Source organism: Haliotis cracherodii, unplaced genomic scaffold (genome assembly GCF_022045235.1).
Source record: "Haliotis cracherodii isolate W230 unplaced genomic scaffold, xgHalCrac1.p SCAF_5, whole genome shotgun sequence".
Lineage (NCBI taxonomy): Eukaryota > Metazoa > Mollusca > Gastropoda > Lepetellida > Haliotidae > Haliotis > Haliotis cracherodii.
Window position 1 is genome coordinate 18,415,052 of NW_027266308.1, and position 17,991 is coordinate 18,433,042.

General features: G+C 40.2%; 1 protein-coding gene across 2 annotated transcripts in view; it reads right to left on the reverse strand.

The window, feature by feature from the left end:
* Positions 1–3,953: 3,953 nt before the first annotated feature.
* Positions 3,954–17,991, reverse strand: part of LOC139443353 (protein MEMO1-like) — a 70,742-nt gene continuing 56,704 nt past the window's right edge. Inside the window, exons 8-9 of one of the 2 annotated variants that reach the window (XM_071224340.1) lie at positions 14,886–14,990; positions 3,965–4,864 (exon numbers count right to left, since the gene is read on the reverse strand). In XM_071224340.1, coding sequence (XP_071080441.1) covers positions 4,727–4,864; positions 14,886–14,990 — 243 coding nt within the window. In that variant the 3' untranslated portion in view covers positions 3,965–4,726. Of the gene's footprint in view, positions 4,865–14,885; positions 14,991–17,991 lie in introns of both variants that reach the window. The other variant, XM_071224341.1, reaches the window with a different exon arrangement.

Genomic DNA, 17,991 nt, shown 5'->3' on the forward strand with positions numbered 1-17,991 from the left:
CTACTTGACCTTTGATATTTGCATCTCTCCCCGCCTATGACCCCGTTGGCTTTATCCTGCTGAGAAACCTACCCATTATGTGATAAAATGAGATATTTTGTCAATTTAATTTTTTGTGAAAGATAATTGTTAAGCCAAAGTCTGAGATCATTCCAAAATTTTCATTACATTCCCAAAAGACATGGCTGACGTCCTCATTGACAGCATTACAAAAGCTACAAATTGTCCACAAATTCATGGTTCATAGTTCCTTCTTTGTGTAGATAATTCCATGTACTGTACTGAAAATCTAAAAGTTTTACATCCTCCTATAAACAGTAAATATGGTTTTCCAATTAAAATCACAATTGATTGCGATTTATCACAAAATTAAAATTTTCATTTGATATTAATTTATCATAAAAGTTTCTAGCGCTTCATCAGATCACTTAAGCAACTATATATATACAAATTCTGTAAAAATATTTTTCTAATTTTCTTGATTGTTTTCCATGATTCTGGACTATTGAAGATGTCTTTAGTCTAATATTGTACCTTTTATTGGATATTTTAGTTTCAGTTCTTCAAATGACATCAGTCCGTTTTCATTGCATATATCTTTAATTGAGTAAACTCCACTATTAGCCCATTGCTTTATGTTGCTTGTTTGAAGTTGTGGTTAAGCCACAAAATTTCTTCTATTCTATCAACATTAATAATATTCTTTTTACAAAAGCTTTCAATACATCTTTCCAGTATGGGTTTTTAACAAAAGATTGCTTGTCAACATTGCACCCAAAGAGTATCTTTGATTGGGATATTACAAGGGTTACTATATGTTTGTTTTTTAACAGTATACTCTGAGCGAAGAGAGTCAATAAAGGCTCTACTGTTAAGCAAGCATAATACACCTTCCTTATATTTTCTTGTCAAAGTGCTCCTTTTGATTTTGTCTTTTTTATTATTCCAGATAAAATTGTAAAATATTTTGTCAAGTGACAAGGAGGGTTAGGTAGTGCCAAAAATATAGGAACTAGTTTTGACAATGCTAAAGTTTTTATGACTAATTTTTCCTATTAGTGTTGGATTTCTTTTCTCCAATTTGCAAGCAATCTATTTATTTCTTCTAGCTTTCTTTTTGTATTTACTACCCAGAGTTCACTTAAGTTTGGATTAAACGTAATTCCTAATAATTCAAATTCCTTATTGTGCCATTCTATTTGTAAATGATCATTGCTACCCGCTTTTGAGCCTATCCATGCTTTTGTCTTGTCTACATTTATTTTTAAGCCAGACATTTTGTAGAATTTATTTAGTGTTTCTATAGCAGCATATAAGCTTTCATCTTTGCCATTTAGAAATAATTCAGTATCATCAGCATATTGCCCAAGTTTGTATTCTTTGTCATTGACTGTAGGTAATCCCTTCAATTTTATTATTATTTCTAATCATACATCCTAGGCTTTCAGCTACTAGGAGAAAAATTGTCGACAGCCTCTTTCATTTGTAAAAAATTCTGAAAAATGACCATTTTGTATTATGCTTGATGTATCGTAAGTTAGTATATTTATCCACCTTATCGTTTCTGGTCCAAATCCATATTTTTGTACAACTTTATAAATTCTTTTGATACCGTATCAAATGCCTTTTCAAAATCAATCAGCAGAAGTAATCCTGGTTTATTTTGTATTTTTGATTCAAAGATAATATCATAACAACAACCTTGTGTTTTCGGAAATAGATCTTCCTGGAATAAATACTTTTTGATTTTTATGAATGAGCAATTCCATTGTTAATTTTATACGATTTGCAATACAAGTACTAATTATTTTGAATAGTGTTTTAGTTCTGCTCCAGAAACAACCCCTCCCTCTCTCTTTTGAGACTTGGTCCAAATTGTTTCCACAGAAATCAATAAAAATGCCCCAAATCCATAAACAGCAAAAGGCGCAACTTCAGGAATTGTTTGAGATATCTGCCAAGCTTTGTTGAAAGATATTGAACGGTTTTCGGGTTACGCTTTGGAATCTAAAATGATTACAGACGAGGCATTGACTATATCCCCCTTGCTGGGGGAAAAAAGGTGTGAAAACGTAAACTTAGCGCTGTTGAAGTTAATCAAAAGTAGGGCTGGGACGGGTGGGTCCTGAATAGTCGTGGTTAGTCACGTGATATATTGTTTAATGACAAAAATGATCTTAAACTCTATGGTCACACTTTAAGTCACTAATGTTCCCATTTATTTCTGACAATGCATCCATTCCTTCTGATTTTTATATGTTTGAATAAAGATAAAACGTCATACCGTAAACTTCAGTGTATGCATGACTAGATTGTTTTACACATGTATCTAAATACATTTTGCCAGGGCTACGGTCAAATTTTTCCAAATCAATCTGACAGTTTGTACCTATCTCTAAATATCTATAGCAGGTAGAGTCGGGTAATAGGGTGCTGGGTACCCGGGTAGTAAATTTGGACTCGTCCCAGCCCTAATTAAAAGTAACCGATATGTATTTTGAGGTCTGTATTTGTCACACCCCAAACAAAAACGAGGAGGCATGACTTATTTAGCGTAAACTTCAGTGTATGCATGACTAGATTGTTTTACACATGTATCTAAATACATTTTGCCAGGGCTACGGTCAAATTTTTCCAAATCAATCTGACAGTTTGTACCTATCTCTAAATATCTACAGCAGGTAGAGTCGGGTAATAGGGTGCTGGGTACCAGGGTAGTAAATTTGGACTCGTCCCAGCCCTAATTTAAAGTAACCGATATGTATTTTGAGGTCTGTATTTGTAACACCCCAAACAAAAACGAGGAGGCATGACTTATTTAGCACGGACGGCTTGGCCTGCAGGTTGATTGGGTATTACCATCAGCTGGGAAGCTGTTATTATAGAATGTAGAGTGAAAAGGTGCATACTGGTAGACTTATTTACCTGGAAATTATGGCAGAGTATTGAAATACTCCACAGAATACATGCACGTTTCATTATATAGAATTAGTATAAGTGGCCTTTGTCACATTTACGTTGTTGAATGAGAATCCAAAGACAAACAAACATCAACATCTTTGATCCCACTCACAGAAGGAGAGCCTGCTAGAGTGTGAATGTAGGGGCTGGCTTGTGCAATCAGACATGTAGTTTTGGAGGTAGCTTGTGCGATCAAGTGCATAGTTCTGGAGGTAATTTTCTCTAACAAGACCATATTTGGAGCCTCTGTATATAAAGGCTCTGCCTCCACTGTATTTTAGTTTAAGCCTTTGAAATTGATACACAAAAGTGCAAATGAATCATACGATACTGATACCACACCTGCATCTATCCAAATCTGCAAAGTTGTATATACCATGAGACTTGCACTTTAATGATATATTTGTATTCCTCTGGTCCGTCTGCAGAAGTAGACCTGTAAATCAGATAAATCTAACCATGCTTCTGACAAACCCTACACAGTAGACCATGACATTTTAATACTATGTAATATTCAGGTTGTTTTGTTTGAGACACACAAAAAAAGAAGAAGAAAAAGGTTCCGTCACAGGCTCAAGTTACCTTGTTACAAACCCCTATGTAAACATGGTGCTGCTGCTGGTTCTAATGTACTTCCTGGAGGCTCTGTATGTGAGTGAGTGAATGTTGTTCAAAGTCAGCAATACTCATGGTGGACAGTTTTGTCAGAACTGGAGAGTTGGTGTTACCAGTATTCCAGTTACAGTTATATCATGGCGTGTCCACTTAATGTGGGAGAAACAATCCACACCACTGGAGCACAATGACATGACCGTGTCCTGGCTGTGTCATATTACATAAGAGTTGACTGAAATGGATACAGGCTACTGGGGATCAATCACAATACCCAAGGATCTGCCTCAATCGGTCCCCATTAGCGGAGGAACTAATGTAAATGATCAGCTAGCTCCAACTGGTCACAGCATTCACAGGCACCTTTCCCTTGTCCTTCGAGAACCCTCCCCCATGGTTGCCAGAGTCCAGGCCACCGCTGCTGGTGGACATGGTGTGCCAACTTTAAATATACATTATGAGTCCTTCGGCAAGACTCTCAAGGTAACATATTTCTACCCTACTACACTTTACTGCAACAAGGAATGAAGGAAAAAATATTTTACTTCCAATTCAGTGCCGTCTATGCAACAGGAGGGTGAAAAAATGTCCCAAACCAGGTCAAAATTGAGAAGAGGAATATGCATGTGACATCACAGAATCTTTAATGGATAATTAGGGCAGGTTTCCCCATGGGGATTGAAACTTTTGGTTAATTGAAAGGTTGAGATAACTGGTTGATGCAAGTACCAGTATTAAAAAAGTAAATTCATAAAGTTGATCTGTCAAGTGTCTGTACCAAGTGGTCTCAAACATGAGGTATAAAATCCATGCAATTTAAAATGAATTTCCTGCTGGGATTTATTTTCATGATTGACAGTATCTAAACATTTGTGTAGGAAAAGCAAATGTTAACAGCTTTAGTGAGCTAACCCTTGGACGGTGAATTGTTACAATCATTAAATCACTGACTGGCAGGTATAGATGGTACCGGCAAGAAACCTGAATCTCAGATTATGCCCAAAATGTCTGAATGATAATCACAGAGGGAAAGATAGATCCATAATGACCAAGTTTAAAGTCAATATAAAGCAGCATGGGTGGAATATAACACAAGTATAGCACTGGCAGGTTCCACTATTGTGTCGGTGGAACTCCACATCCATGTCAATTATCATTGAATTAACAACACTCCAGCTGCATAACTAACAGATGAGTCACTGGCACTTGTGCATTCACTTGACTGAGCATACTTCAAAAACTTCATATTCAGCTTGTATCCATTTCCATTTCTTCGCACAGTTTCTATTGCCTGAAAAAAATAATGAGTTTATAATAAATTGAGCAGCACTAAACTCAAACATATCGTCTGAAGTAGAATAAAAAACAACTGGCTCACTACCGAAATGATCTAATTATCAAATATGATCATAATTCATCAAGTTAGCTGGCAACCTACCAGTTTTATGCCTGTTCATGTCAATGGTTTGGTTGACTTTTCAAATTTATTTTATGATTGGCTAGCTAAATGTTAAATTTGGTCCAGTGCCATTAACATTTTATGATGTTGCTGTTCAGTACAAGGCAAATTTGAATGACTAGTTTTCTAGTAACTTGAGAGACTATCCATACTGAGTGACTTGGCTATCTTCTATCTGAACCATTTGTTAGGTAAACCATACCTCGTGAAAAAGCCTTTGCTTTGAACAGGAAATCGTTACTTCTTTCCAAACACACTAACTAGATGCACATACGCTGGGGAGGTTTTCACACTAGACAGTGGCGGTTGTCAACTGGGAAAGTGCAGCCACCAAAGTCCCCAAAGAATATAGCTCCTCTTGATCTGGGTAATCATCAGATAAAAGTTTGTAAATATATTTATGGGACCTCCACTCACAGCCTCTCGCCATGGTATGTTTTTTGGCAAAGAGCTCTGGGGGCGCCCGCAGAGTGATCCTACTCCAATCTGGTGAGTGAGTGAGGAGTAGTCATTGGTACGAAGCTCCGACACTCCAGGTGCTGTTGCCATGGCAAGCAAACAGGCAGCCTTCATCTGCACCTGCAGAAGAGTTGCCTTATGCTGGAGGATTGATGCCAAAGCAGATTGGTAACCCTCAATCGTACCATGTCTGAAATTCTCCTATGGCGAAGATATAGCAAAAATCTGCATCCATGGGAATTGTTACGTCCATGTGCTCAAAACCACCTCCTCTCCGTCACTGTCCAAACTTGAGCTGTTGGCAGAGTAGGAAGATCTCCAAGACTGTGCCACAGCATTGGAGACAGAGTTGGACAAAAAGGAAACCTGCATTTTAGCCATGATAGTTTCCAGGCGTGTAGGTGTAGATTTGACTTATTCCATGAAATGCACATTCAGATAGACAGAGCAGATCATGACCCAGTGGGAGTATCATGAGAAGTGGGCCAAGTCTTGTTTGGCCAAGCCGGTGCTATGAGAATGCCGACAGTTCAAGTCAAACGTTCGGAGGAATTTTTGTGTCCAGCAGAGGTCAAGGGGGCAATGCGTTAATGAACATACCCTCCCAACTCAGGGTTCACCTGGAGAGCCTGTGGGTCTGGTTCTGGACTGACAAAAACACACGTTGCAAACAAGTCGAGATGACTTATCCACTTAAAGACTTGGGTATGTAGAAACCACTCCGTCAACTTGTTCTTGTTTTTCGGGGATAAACAGTCTGCCCAGTTGTTTAGTTCCCTAGGAATGTGATGTGTTTTCAATGCAGCTGATTAAATCTGCCAAGCGGAACAAACGTTGTGACTTTGTGTCCACCTGTCTCAGTAGGTATGCTACTACCATGGTGTTGTCCAAAGAAACCAGTACCGATGACCTACGCAACCAGACTGCCCAGGTTTGTACTGTGCTGTGAATCACTAGCATCTCCAGAAAGTTCATATGAAGAGATCTGTTGATATCCATCCATGTCCCAGGACTGTAGCGCCCCTGTGAGCCCGAACACGTCCTGTTGAGGGTGATGGTCTGGTGGACATGCACGCCAGAGGAATGCACGCCACGACAGAGATGGTCCATCCACCAATTCAACTCGACCAACCATACCAGTTCAACCAAGTTTGGAGTGGGTGGAGCTGCTGAAGTTGACCTCGGTACGCAAGGACCTGAAGAGATGTCAGTATCCCCAGACAGGACATCCCCCAACGAAGAGATCGGAAAGGCTGCCACAATCATCGCCTGCAACTTCTTGTTATGCTTCTCGGGGGTCAGAGAATACCCTGGCTTTAACTGTAACATGGCACCAATGTACATGATGTCATGTACTGGCTGAAACTCAGACTTGGTCAGATGAACTTGAAAGCCTAGGTAGGACAGCAGCTGTATCATATTCTGCTGGAGCTGCTGCTTGTCGGGATAGGCTAAGAGGAAATAAACTATATAGCTGTGCAAATCAGACAAGACGAAGATGTCTAAAGCCAAAGATGGAGTTGTTTCAAAGTGAAAAGCCATGGGTTTATCGACTTGCCGAATGGGAGAATAAGAAATTCATATCTCCTTCAGTCAACGGAAAAAATGGAGGATGCAATCAGGATGGATGGGGACATGAAAATATGCGTCCTGTATGTCAAAGCTAAGTAACCAGTCCCCTGTCATGACAGCAGCCCTGCGCATGAAGGATTCCATCTGGAAATTGGCCGGCATACTGGTCTGTGCTGAGGAAACTGCAACTAGATGATCATATACATCTGTGACAAATACACCTTTGGCACTAGGAATCCCAGAGAAACCTCTGTTGGTTTCTGAGTTAGCTAGAGCCTGATTTGCTTCCTTCTCTAGTAATGTTTGAATGGCCAAGTTTGCAGCTGCTAGAAGGGATCGACACCCAGTAGGTCTGAATACAAGTGCATGAAGCTGATGAAAATGCTTTTAATGGGATATCCAGTTTGAATAACGTGGAATATCCAGTGGTTGGATGTATCGAGCTTCCACTGGGCCCAGAGTCCTGTAGGCAATAGTCAACGTCCATAGACATTGCCAGGTCGATAGGATTGGCAGATGGTTTGCAAGTATCCCTAGAGGCGAGCCTACTTCATAGGCATTTTTGTTGTCTGAGGGGAGATTGCAGGTCGACCTTGGAGGGGCATAAAATAAATCTCATCACAAAGCAACATGACATCAGTTAGATGGCTCGCCAGCATGAAGCATGTTGGCACCTTGTTTGAAGGCTGCAGCCAGGCTGATGGTCAACATCTGGGAATGAAATGTCTTATCTTGTCAGACATCTCAGAAATAGAATAGAGCTATGCTCGGCAGAATACACCGATGATGTGGGCACCTGACTGTCATGGCGTTGGCTGGTGGTGGGATTGAGTCCATGTTCCAAAATAAGTGGGGTTAACACTCACATAAACTATACTGAACCAAATTAAAAACTTCACAATCCTAAAATTTTAACATTTTGACCACTTATCATTGTGGGCCCTTATTGTGTATTTAAACAGTAATGGCCACGTATTGTCTTCAGATAAAACCCGTTTTTGTGCAGGTGAATCGATCAAAATCATGTGCACAGCACTATAGTGGCAAAAGTGTTTTTTCACGTGCAACTGGTCACGTGGCCATAATACTGCCATTCAGCTATACTTGTTAGCAGTCATTAACAAAAAAAGAAAAACACAAGAAAACAAAAGTCTTTACGGCCATTTGTCATGCCACGCCTTTCAAATGTGCAACGTGAATGTGCCATCGGCATGTTGCAGATGGTCACTACCGTTCATTAATGTCCAAAGAAGGATTTTAATTATCAAAACTTACCTTCTCTGATACATTTGTCCATTGTATATCATATATGGGATTACTTTTAAAAATGTGAAGTTTTTAATTTGACTCAGTATATGTATATATAGTTGTCTGCTTAATAGAAAACCCAAGTATTACTAACTGATATTTTTCAGGTGTTGGTGCTTGCACACACAAAGGAATGAAGTGATGTTTTCCTGCTGAGTTGAAAACCTTTTGCACAGGGTATGGTTTGCCTATGATCAACTGTTTGGAATGATTGACTGTGAAAAGGACATCTGTTGAAAATCTAAGTATTTACTCATTGTGATATTAGCCACATTACAGGAATACTGGCTATGACATAATAGAGGTAGGGTATTCTAAGGAATTATCACATTTTCAATATGGCAAAGATGATGGCCATGTTTAAAGTTAGATTGGAATTCTGTGAGCAGAAAAACTGGGATCATTTCAGCAAAGTTTCAAGCTCCATAGGCATTGTAGTTTCAGAGAGGTTGAAAAATGTGGATACATGAAAGTCACAGATAGACATTATCAAAATGAAACTATCCCAAAATATGTAAGGATAAGATATAAGGATGAACAACTTCTTAATTCCAATTAGGAGCGACGTTTTGGTGTAAGTTCTATTACCATTATCAAGGAAAGGGTGGGTGAAATTGGGTTTAATGTCGCGTCCAAGTTTATTGCACTTATATAGCGACGTGCATGCACGTGTGTGTCTGTGGCTGCTTGTACTAGTCCGGACTGATGCCGATTTATTGTGCTAGCTCACTGAGATACCATGCCGCAGTTTAACATGAATACCCCACTCAGTCACAGTATACTGACTCCGAGCTGACCAGTCCTTGTTTTAGCCCCTTAATGCCGAGCGCCAGACAGGGTAACAACAAGTACCATCTTTTAACATCTTTTGGTATGACACGGCCGGGGATCGAACCCCGGACCTTCCGCTCTCCGGGCGGACGCTCTACCACAAGACCACGGAGGCAGCACATCAAGGAAAGGAGTATGGTTGACAAGTATATATATATAGGTAGGAGGCAGTGTTTTTACAGTAGAGTAGATATCAGATTAGTCCAGAGGGCCACCGGTATCAAGTTAGGGGAATAATGCTCATAGCGTTTTTTGGCAAAGTATGGACCCCTAGAGTTGGAAAATGTGTGATAGCATTGCAGCGATGGCAGCATTTTGGGTGTTATCACCTTTTTTCAAAATGGCCACCAAAATATGTGTTACCACATATAAGTGGCCATATCTAAGCTCATAGAGCAGTTAGGACGGTCATTTTCATGTCTATGACAAGGTTTGAGGGGTTAAAGATTTCATTTCTGTCTTTACTGCCAAAAATGGCCGCCAAAATGTCACTAGGACAAACTTTGAAAAAAAATCCCATTTTTTTTTGTTTACATTCTTATTTGACCAATTTATTTTTAGAAAAAAATCATGAACGTCCTAGGTATCACAGGAAAGTGATTCCGGGATGCTGGTATAAAGGACATATGCATGTCAGCAGGGATTGTCGCCGAAGGGTCCATCAATGGGGTCTTTGCTGGAAAACAGTACAATTGGGCTGTCAGGGTCCACAAGTGCATCTATGAAGCCCTGATGAGACTGGCATGGGCAGAGTTTATGGTATGGGTAGACAACATTCAGGACAAGAGCGCTGTGATCCAATCATTTTTAGACCAGGTGAACAACATGGTTGACGTTTTGAACCAACAAACCTTTAACAACATCCTGCAGAGTCCTCTCATAGCCGAGTTGATGATCCTGTGAGGAGACTTTCAGGATTATCTCCGTCACAACAATGGAGAGCTATCAGGATACTGATGTCCTATATAGACATGGTAGAGGATATAGTACTTGGCTGTCTGGGTGCTTCACGAGAGGGAACTTGGGATTTGCACCTCAATGCCATATGAACGATGATCCCATAGTGCTTTGCCTACGATAAGGTCAACTATGCCAGGTATCTGTATCTAGAGCCTTCAAGGCAGGCCAATTCTCGGTGCAACTGTCCAGCAACAACCCCTTCGGGCGTATCCCTGTGGATCAGACCACTGAGGTTACGGTGAACAAGGATACTCAGACTCCAGGAGGAACAGCATGATTCAGCCTGAAAGCTTGAGCTATCAAAAGGTACTACATTACAGCCGAATACTGGTGCAAGGTGCAAGGTAACAAATCAAAACTAAACAATGCAGATCTACAGCAGCCAAGAATAAAGAACGATGCTGAAGCAGTGTCAGCAGTTGTTGATGCATCCAAGGTTGGGTCAACCCAATCTCAGAGGAGCAGGACCTCATAAGCTTCTCTACAGCAAAGACAGCCCCCAGGGACATTACCTCTGACCTAATGAAAGCATATGTGATTGGAGAGCAGAGCTATGCCACCTTCAAGGATGATAGACTAGAGAAAGACCCATCTGCAAAGAAATTCCATGACCCAATGAAGACTGAAAAGCTGAAGACATTCACCAATATGTGTAAGAAGAGGGTAGTCTCCAGATGGAGGCTATCCTCTCTCATTCCCTGGGACCATTACCCTGGGCACTGTCAACATGAGACAGATTACTCAGGAAGACAAACAAAGCTACCTTAGCCACAACTTTGCAGATGAATGTGGCAGTAGCAGACCAACTCCCAGCAAAGTCTGCTTCTGTGGTAATTGGAATGAACTTAGTTCAAAGAGTGAAAGGTGATCAAGCTACCTTTGGTGACATTGCCACTACTATTTTGTGTATGGCACTGAGTGAAGGAAGTCGGAGTAATAGAATAGATGTCGTGTTCGACGTGTATCGGGAGAACTCTCTATCAAGAACAGTAGCAGATCAGCAAGAGATGAAGAAACTGGGCACCAGTTGCAGGGCATCACCGGCACACAGATCATGAGGCAGTGGAAGAGTTTCCTGACAAGAGTCAATAACAAACACAGCCTCATTACCTTCATAGCCAGTGAATGGAGGAAGGCTGAGTACAGAGAGAAGTTACAAGAAAAGGTTCTATATGTGACTGCAAATGAAAAATGCTACAGAATCACATCCCACGGTAGTCAGGAGGTGCCAGCTCTCCAGTGCCAGCAGGAAGAAGCAGACAGGCGCCTACTTTTCCATGCTGCCCATGCTGCTGGAGGGGCAATCCAGCTGTAGTGATCTGCGTAGAGGATACAGATGTCTTTGTCATGTGTTTGGCATTCCATGACAAGATAGGAGCCCCATTATACCAGACATGTGGTACTAAAACCAGAGCAAGAGTTGTTGATATCAGGAAAGTCACTGCGACTGTTGGCATAGATGTGTGTAGGGCTCTTATTGGCATGCACACCTACACCGGATGTTTAACAAATAGACTCAAGTGCACAGATATGTGCAGACAACGTGATTGAGAGAACTAGGCATCTATTTCAGATGACGAGGACAGCGCAGGCGAGGATGCAGATAGGGATGACGAGGAACTGGAAAATGACTGATTATTAGATTTGTCCTGAACTATGTGCATATAAATTTTTGATTGCAACCATTTTGGATTCAAATATAAAGGAAGGATTTCTCATTTTAGGTAAAGACAAAAAAAATTATCTTTGACATCTCAACCCTGATCATGAACACCAAAAATACTGTTTAACTGCTCTAGGAGCTTTAAAGGGGCACTGATCTAACGCAATTCCAACGCAAATGGTTGTTGCCTTTGTTATATTTTTTTCCCCTGTGAGAACCCGGATGAGGAGCAACGCAACTGAGCGGGACAAGAGACTGGGCTACCGTCTGCAAGGACAGCTAAATAAACTTGGAGGCAATATTTGTTTTACGCATTTTGGATCAATGATTGGTTAACCGTGATCTATAAAGATTTTGAAAAAGGGCGCATGTTAATTAATTTCTTCAGCCTAAACAAACAGACAAAGAGAACAGTGGAGCTCATCGGATGTTGTCATTTGGAAATACCCCAGATGGTTATAGTTTAATCATAAAACAAAGCGTCCATGCAGTGAAAGCATTTTCGGATTTCGGATTGGGTCGATAATATGATTACTACTCCCTTGTTGTCATCCACGTTTTCTGGTATAACCCTACACTTGTGTATTTGTCGTCATTCACTTGATGCTCAGTTAATGAATTTATAACAGGTATAATTAGTGGTAGCACCACTTAGATTACCCGACAAAGGTTCCCATTTGGCATTTATTGTGTCTGGGGTAATTATTCAATCTAAATACAGGTTTGAAGTGAGGTGAAATGTGTGTTATGTAAAATGCACGTGGCAGCCCAGCAAGAGATGAATGATCAGTTGATTTACATTTTTGTGAATCAATGGATCGTTCCTTGTCATCAAAGGATTAAGAGAAAATATGTTGATTGATTAATCAGACACTGTTATCTTGCACAGTGGATATGTCAAAAGTGAGTGTTTACATGTCTAGGTTTACTAAAACAAAGGGCATACACTCATATCATGGCGCGAAGTGCCGATGCAAAAACAACATACTTTGTTCAAAGGGTTAACCGATAATACATTGATTGATTGCTCATTGTTATCTAACTCATTGGACATTATGGAAATAGTTGTCACGTGGGCTTTCTCAGCTGACCTTTGAGACTTGACACCTATGTGAAACACCTGAAACAATCTAAGTGATCAGTTGAGAAACGAACATGGGTTATAATATCCCTAAACGATATATATATTTTAAAATATTTGATTGTTACAGAGACACGTGACATCGAATAAGTTTCTTTTTACAGCTGCAGATATGCAGCTGCAGTGGGATATTGTTCCTTTGGGTGGATATTCACGGATACATTCCTCAAACAAGGAAGCTGCCTAAAATTACACACATAAATTTGGTAGGTTATAATTATGATATTTGCCCTTTGTTTTCCTTCATTTGCTGTAGCATTGAACAGATTCATTCTTGTTCCTCTTGTCTTGGTTGGGAAATTTTTCGATGCGCGATAGACGTTGTTTTCATAAGTCACAATAGATTATTATGTAGATTGGATTAGAAGCCAAACAATATAGAAATGTACTTTACATCGTAACATTTACAGCCTCTTGGTGATGATATTTAACATAAAAATCTTTGGAATTCGTTTTATAATAATACAGATGGACATATTTTTCAGTAAATTTGTAAAATAACTGAATATTTAAGCGTTTAATAAATTTCCTAAGTGAAAATTTTGCACGTTTCGACTGTAAAAATATAAACTTGATAAAATAAGCAATATTCAGGAGAAATATTTACTTTGTGTTGCAAGTCAAAATAGTGTAAACGAAAATCGCTCAATTACCAAGCAAGTGACTTATCAAAACTTTGTCACCATTACCGATGCTACCCACAAAGATACCTACATTTCCTTATTATTTCCAAAACTGTATTTCATTTTATTGATCAATGTGACCATACACCCTTATACTATCAATAAAAGTGACAAATGCGCTTACGAATTGCGCAGCACAGGTCGCGAACTTGTCTAGATTTCTACTGTATCATCTGGGTAAAAAACAATAACAAGGGCAACAACCAGTCCCCTTATATGTTAGCCAGGAGACATTTTGACAGCCATCTTTGATTTCAATATAAAGAAAGGCTGCAATGTTTTCGGTAAAGACACAAATGCAATCTTTGACCCCTCAAACCTAGTCATAGACACCAAAATGACTGTCCTAACTGCTCTATGAGCTTAGATATGTCCACTTGTCGGTGGTAATAAACATTTTGGTGGCCATTTTGGATTTTCATATGAAAACATGCTCCGATGTTTTAGGTAAAGACAGAAATGAAATCTTAACCCCTCAAACCTAGTCATAGACACCAAGATGACCGTCCTAACTGCTCTATGAGCTTAGATATGGCCACTTATATGTGGTAACACATATTTTGGTGGCCATTTTGAAAAAAGGTGATAATACCCAAAAAGCTGCCACCGCTGCAATGCTATCACACATTTTCCAACTCTAGGGGTCCATGACCTTGCCAAAAAATGCTATGAGCATTATTTCCCTAACTTGATACTAGTGGCCAAAATTTTGGACCGAGGCTGATGGCCTAATGTAGTTAGACTGGAGTGGAGAAGCCTGTTATGTACACAAAAGGGTAGTATACATATTGACCTGCAAAGTCTGTAATATAAACAAAAGGATTACCTCTCGTGGCCATTTTTGAAACTGGGTTCTGTCTAAGTGCAAACGGGCATAGCTAAAATGCATGTGTATTTCCCCATATATCATATCTTATATCTTATAGATGCTATTGAAAACACATTGGGACTTGCAGTATTATACGGTATGATCGAACACATTTAAATGTATCTTGGGTATATTTTTAAATGCAAGACATATGTAAAATCAAAAATTATTCCTGAGGGATTCTTTGACCAAGGTACTTTAAGTCATATGTGCATTCTGATTGGTTTGTCCTATTTTCGAACATAACATTCATCGATAGGGGGGATGAGTCTTCTTGCAGGTTAAGGAAATGGGTGAGTGGTGACGAATGCCTCCCCGAGGTTAGCGCACCATTGTTTTAGGAAACAAAGAAAGGAAAAAATACTTACATTGAGAAGAACTCCAATGGGGTGACGTCCACATATTGTATTCTGATATTTTGCTAGGTATTTGGTAAATTCAGCTGGTTGCATATTTTCAATGATATTCATGCCCTGTTGGAGGAAAAGACATTCTAAGAGTGAAAAGTAAACAATGTGATATGGTAATCAATAAACTCCACAATTCCTTTTTCATTAAGAGCTTTGAAGTTCTACTGTGAAGTTGATTTGATAAATTGAAAACATAAACATAGAACTGTGGGCCCTGTAGCTCAACTTCATTTCTGAAGTACTTTGCTGAAATGGATTTTATAAGAGTGAGTGAGTATGGTTTTACGCCGCTTTTAACAATATTCCAGCAATATCACGGCGGGTGACACCAGAAATGGGCAATTTTATATGAGTGTCGGGAACTGAACCCACTTCAACCAGTGGGCTTTCCCAAAACTCCCAACAGTGCCTTAGAAACTGATATATTAGTACGTCTTATGTTGGATTACCTGAATAGCTGTCTTTACCTGTAACTAATCTTGAGTAAAGCCTTTTTATAGATGTCCATATTCTTGAGATGTTACACATCAACTTAATTACCAACTGTGTGGTTCATTGGGATTAAAGAATAAAGATTGTGGAAACAATTCTCTAATCTAGGCCTGATGTATCACTACTCTGTACTTGTTGTCTATCTAAATGATTCTGCAGCGAAATATACCATTTCGGTATGATCCTATTATCATGATTATTACCATTACTGGGTACATATAGTCACATAACTAAAATACATCAGTCAACATTTTCTTGTAAGGCAACAGACATCTTGTTAATAAGGTAATATCTTCCAGTAAATACATGCTCATGAACAACAAACTAAGATTCTTAACCATATTTAGCACCTAAGGTGGTTAATGATATTGGCCTGTTGATAAACCCTTAGACTGCATGTCGCAGCAGTCAGCTGGAAAATTGAATATCCAGCTTTGGCAGGGGAGTGTCAATTACCACTGGAGTAATACGGCAGTCGTTGAGTGCATCACTTGTGCAGATCTGTAGCTTCTTCGTCCAATCCTGTCCCTGGATGGTACAAGAGAATCAGGACATCCCATTAAAAAGCAGCAAGAAATTAGTCTGGAGACTGATTTACCAAGCCAAACTGCTGGTTATTAGAATAATCCCTCTGTTGGGTGTGTAAACACTGCGCAGGTAAGGCTGGCTCTGGACAGGAGCATTTTAATGGCGACGAGGATTGGTGACTTGCTGGGTTTCTACCAGACATCTAAAACAGTGAACGCCCTCGACATTTGACCCCCCAAAAAACATCCTTCCATGATGGCTTTTATAGAGCAATTACTGTGTAGAGCCATCGTAGAGGCAATCACTCGTTGCGATCTCATAAGCCTGAAGGATGATAGGTCGCAACCATAATAATATAATGCTGCGATCGTGGAGGTTAGGGATATGGGAATATAAAGGCATTTCAAAGCACCACAGAAAGTCTTGGAGTGACAGATATAACTCATAATGTGCACGCAAGGCAAAACAAGAGTGCTTCTTTGTCTTCGACTCCCATGATTGAAGGTCTGTCCTGGTAATTAATTCTTGGCAATGAAATCCCAGCACAGCCCAAGGTGAAAGACTCAAGGTGTGTACCATGGTGAAAGACTCAAGGTGTGTACCATGGTGAAAGACTCAAGGTGTGTACCATGGTGAAAGACTCAAGGTGTGTACCATGTTCAAAGCGTACATGGGTCATTTCGAGAGGGGGAACCTCACTAACCATTGCAACGTGGCCAGTGCCAAAAGGAATATCATTTTCTTGGTGAGGTTATAAAATAATGTAGCGTGAAGAGGCTCCAAAGGGGGAGTACGCAAACACCAAAGTATGACATTCAAATCCTATGTGGGAGGGCGAAACTTCGCCTTCAGATCTTCACAGCGCAATTAAAATGCCAATATCGAATTGTGAGACACCAAATAGGTAGTAATGGTGCTGCCTTTCAGGTTTTGCTTGGTACGCAGATAATGACGGTATTCAGCCAAGAATTGGGCAACACAGTAGTGGGGTTCTGATCCTTTCCTTCACAACAGGTTCTACACGAAAATCACCTCTCATCATAAAGGTCTCTGGTCGAAGATGTTTGTGCCATAGCAATGGCCTTAACTGCCCTTGCCAACTAGCCTTTTGCGTCTAGAGCTCTCTTAAGATGAGTCCTGCTTGGCATTGGGTGTGGTAACCTGCTGTGTGGACGGATGAGTAGGTTGAACCCCCCTGGTAGAGGTAGTGGACCTAGTGCGATACAAAATCAGGTGAAGGGGTAGAGCAAGGCCAAGGATCTTAACATAACATCTACTGTTGGATCAGACATAAGTGTAGTTGACCTCAGCTCGTCACATCCCAGGAGCCCTTGCCCCTGACAAAGTGTAAGCGGCTGTTGAAGAGCAGGTAGGCTGTCCAAAAGACTGTAAAGCTGAAATGACAACTTCAGGAGGGTTTCTGATCGTGTCGTGCCTTGACGATACGTGGAAAATTGTGTTTGTCAGCAAACCAATTCCCAATCCCATGTAGACAAAATAAATGCACTCTCCAACCTATCACCGATGCATCAACATAACGGTTCTGGGAAGTTGAGGGTGTATCATTTCCATCCCTTGGGTGTCGTATAATGGTTGATGTTCTTATATGGAGGTGACGATGAAGGGAGGTGACGATGAAGGGAGGTGCCTTGTTAGTCCTTGTGTTGTCATCTGAGGTCAACGTAACAGTCGTGGGAAGAATTATATCATCGACACTGTATCTAGTAGATAAGGGTGTATACATACAATTCTTTGGTCTGAAAGACTGTACTGTACGAAGTAAAGTGATCATTTCCATCCCCTTGGTGTTGTATAAGCACTCCTGTTCTTATATCAAGGTGACGAAGGGCGGTGCCTCCTCACTCTGCATGATTGTATTGGAGGTCTATTGAAGTTAGTGACTCTGAGTAATTCTGAGTACAGTCAGAGTTCTTGACACAACATTTAAATCACCCTGTGCAGTAACCTAGAATTCCGCATTTTTCCAAAGACAAAGTGAAAGCACCACACACGGACAATTCTCTGTGAACTGTGGTAGACAGAC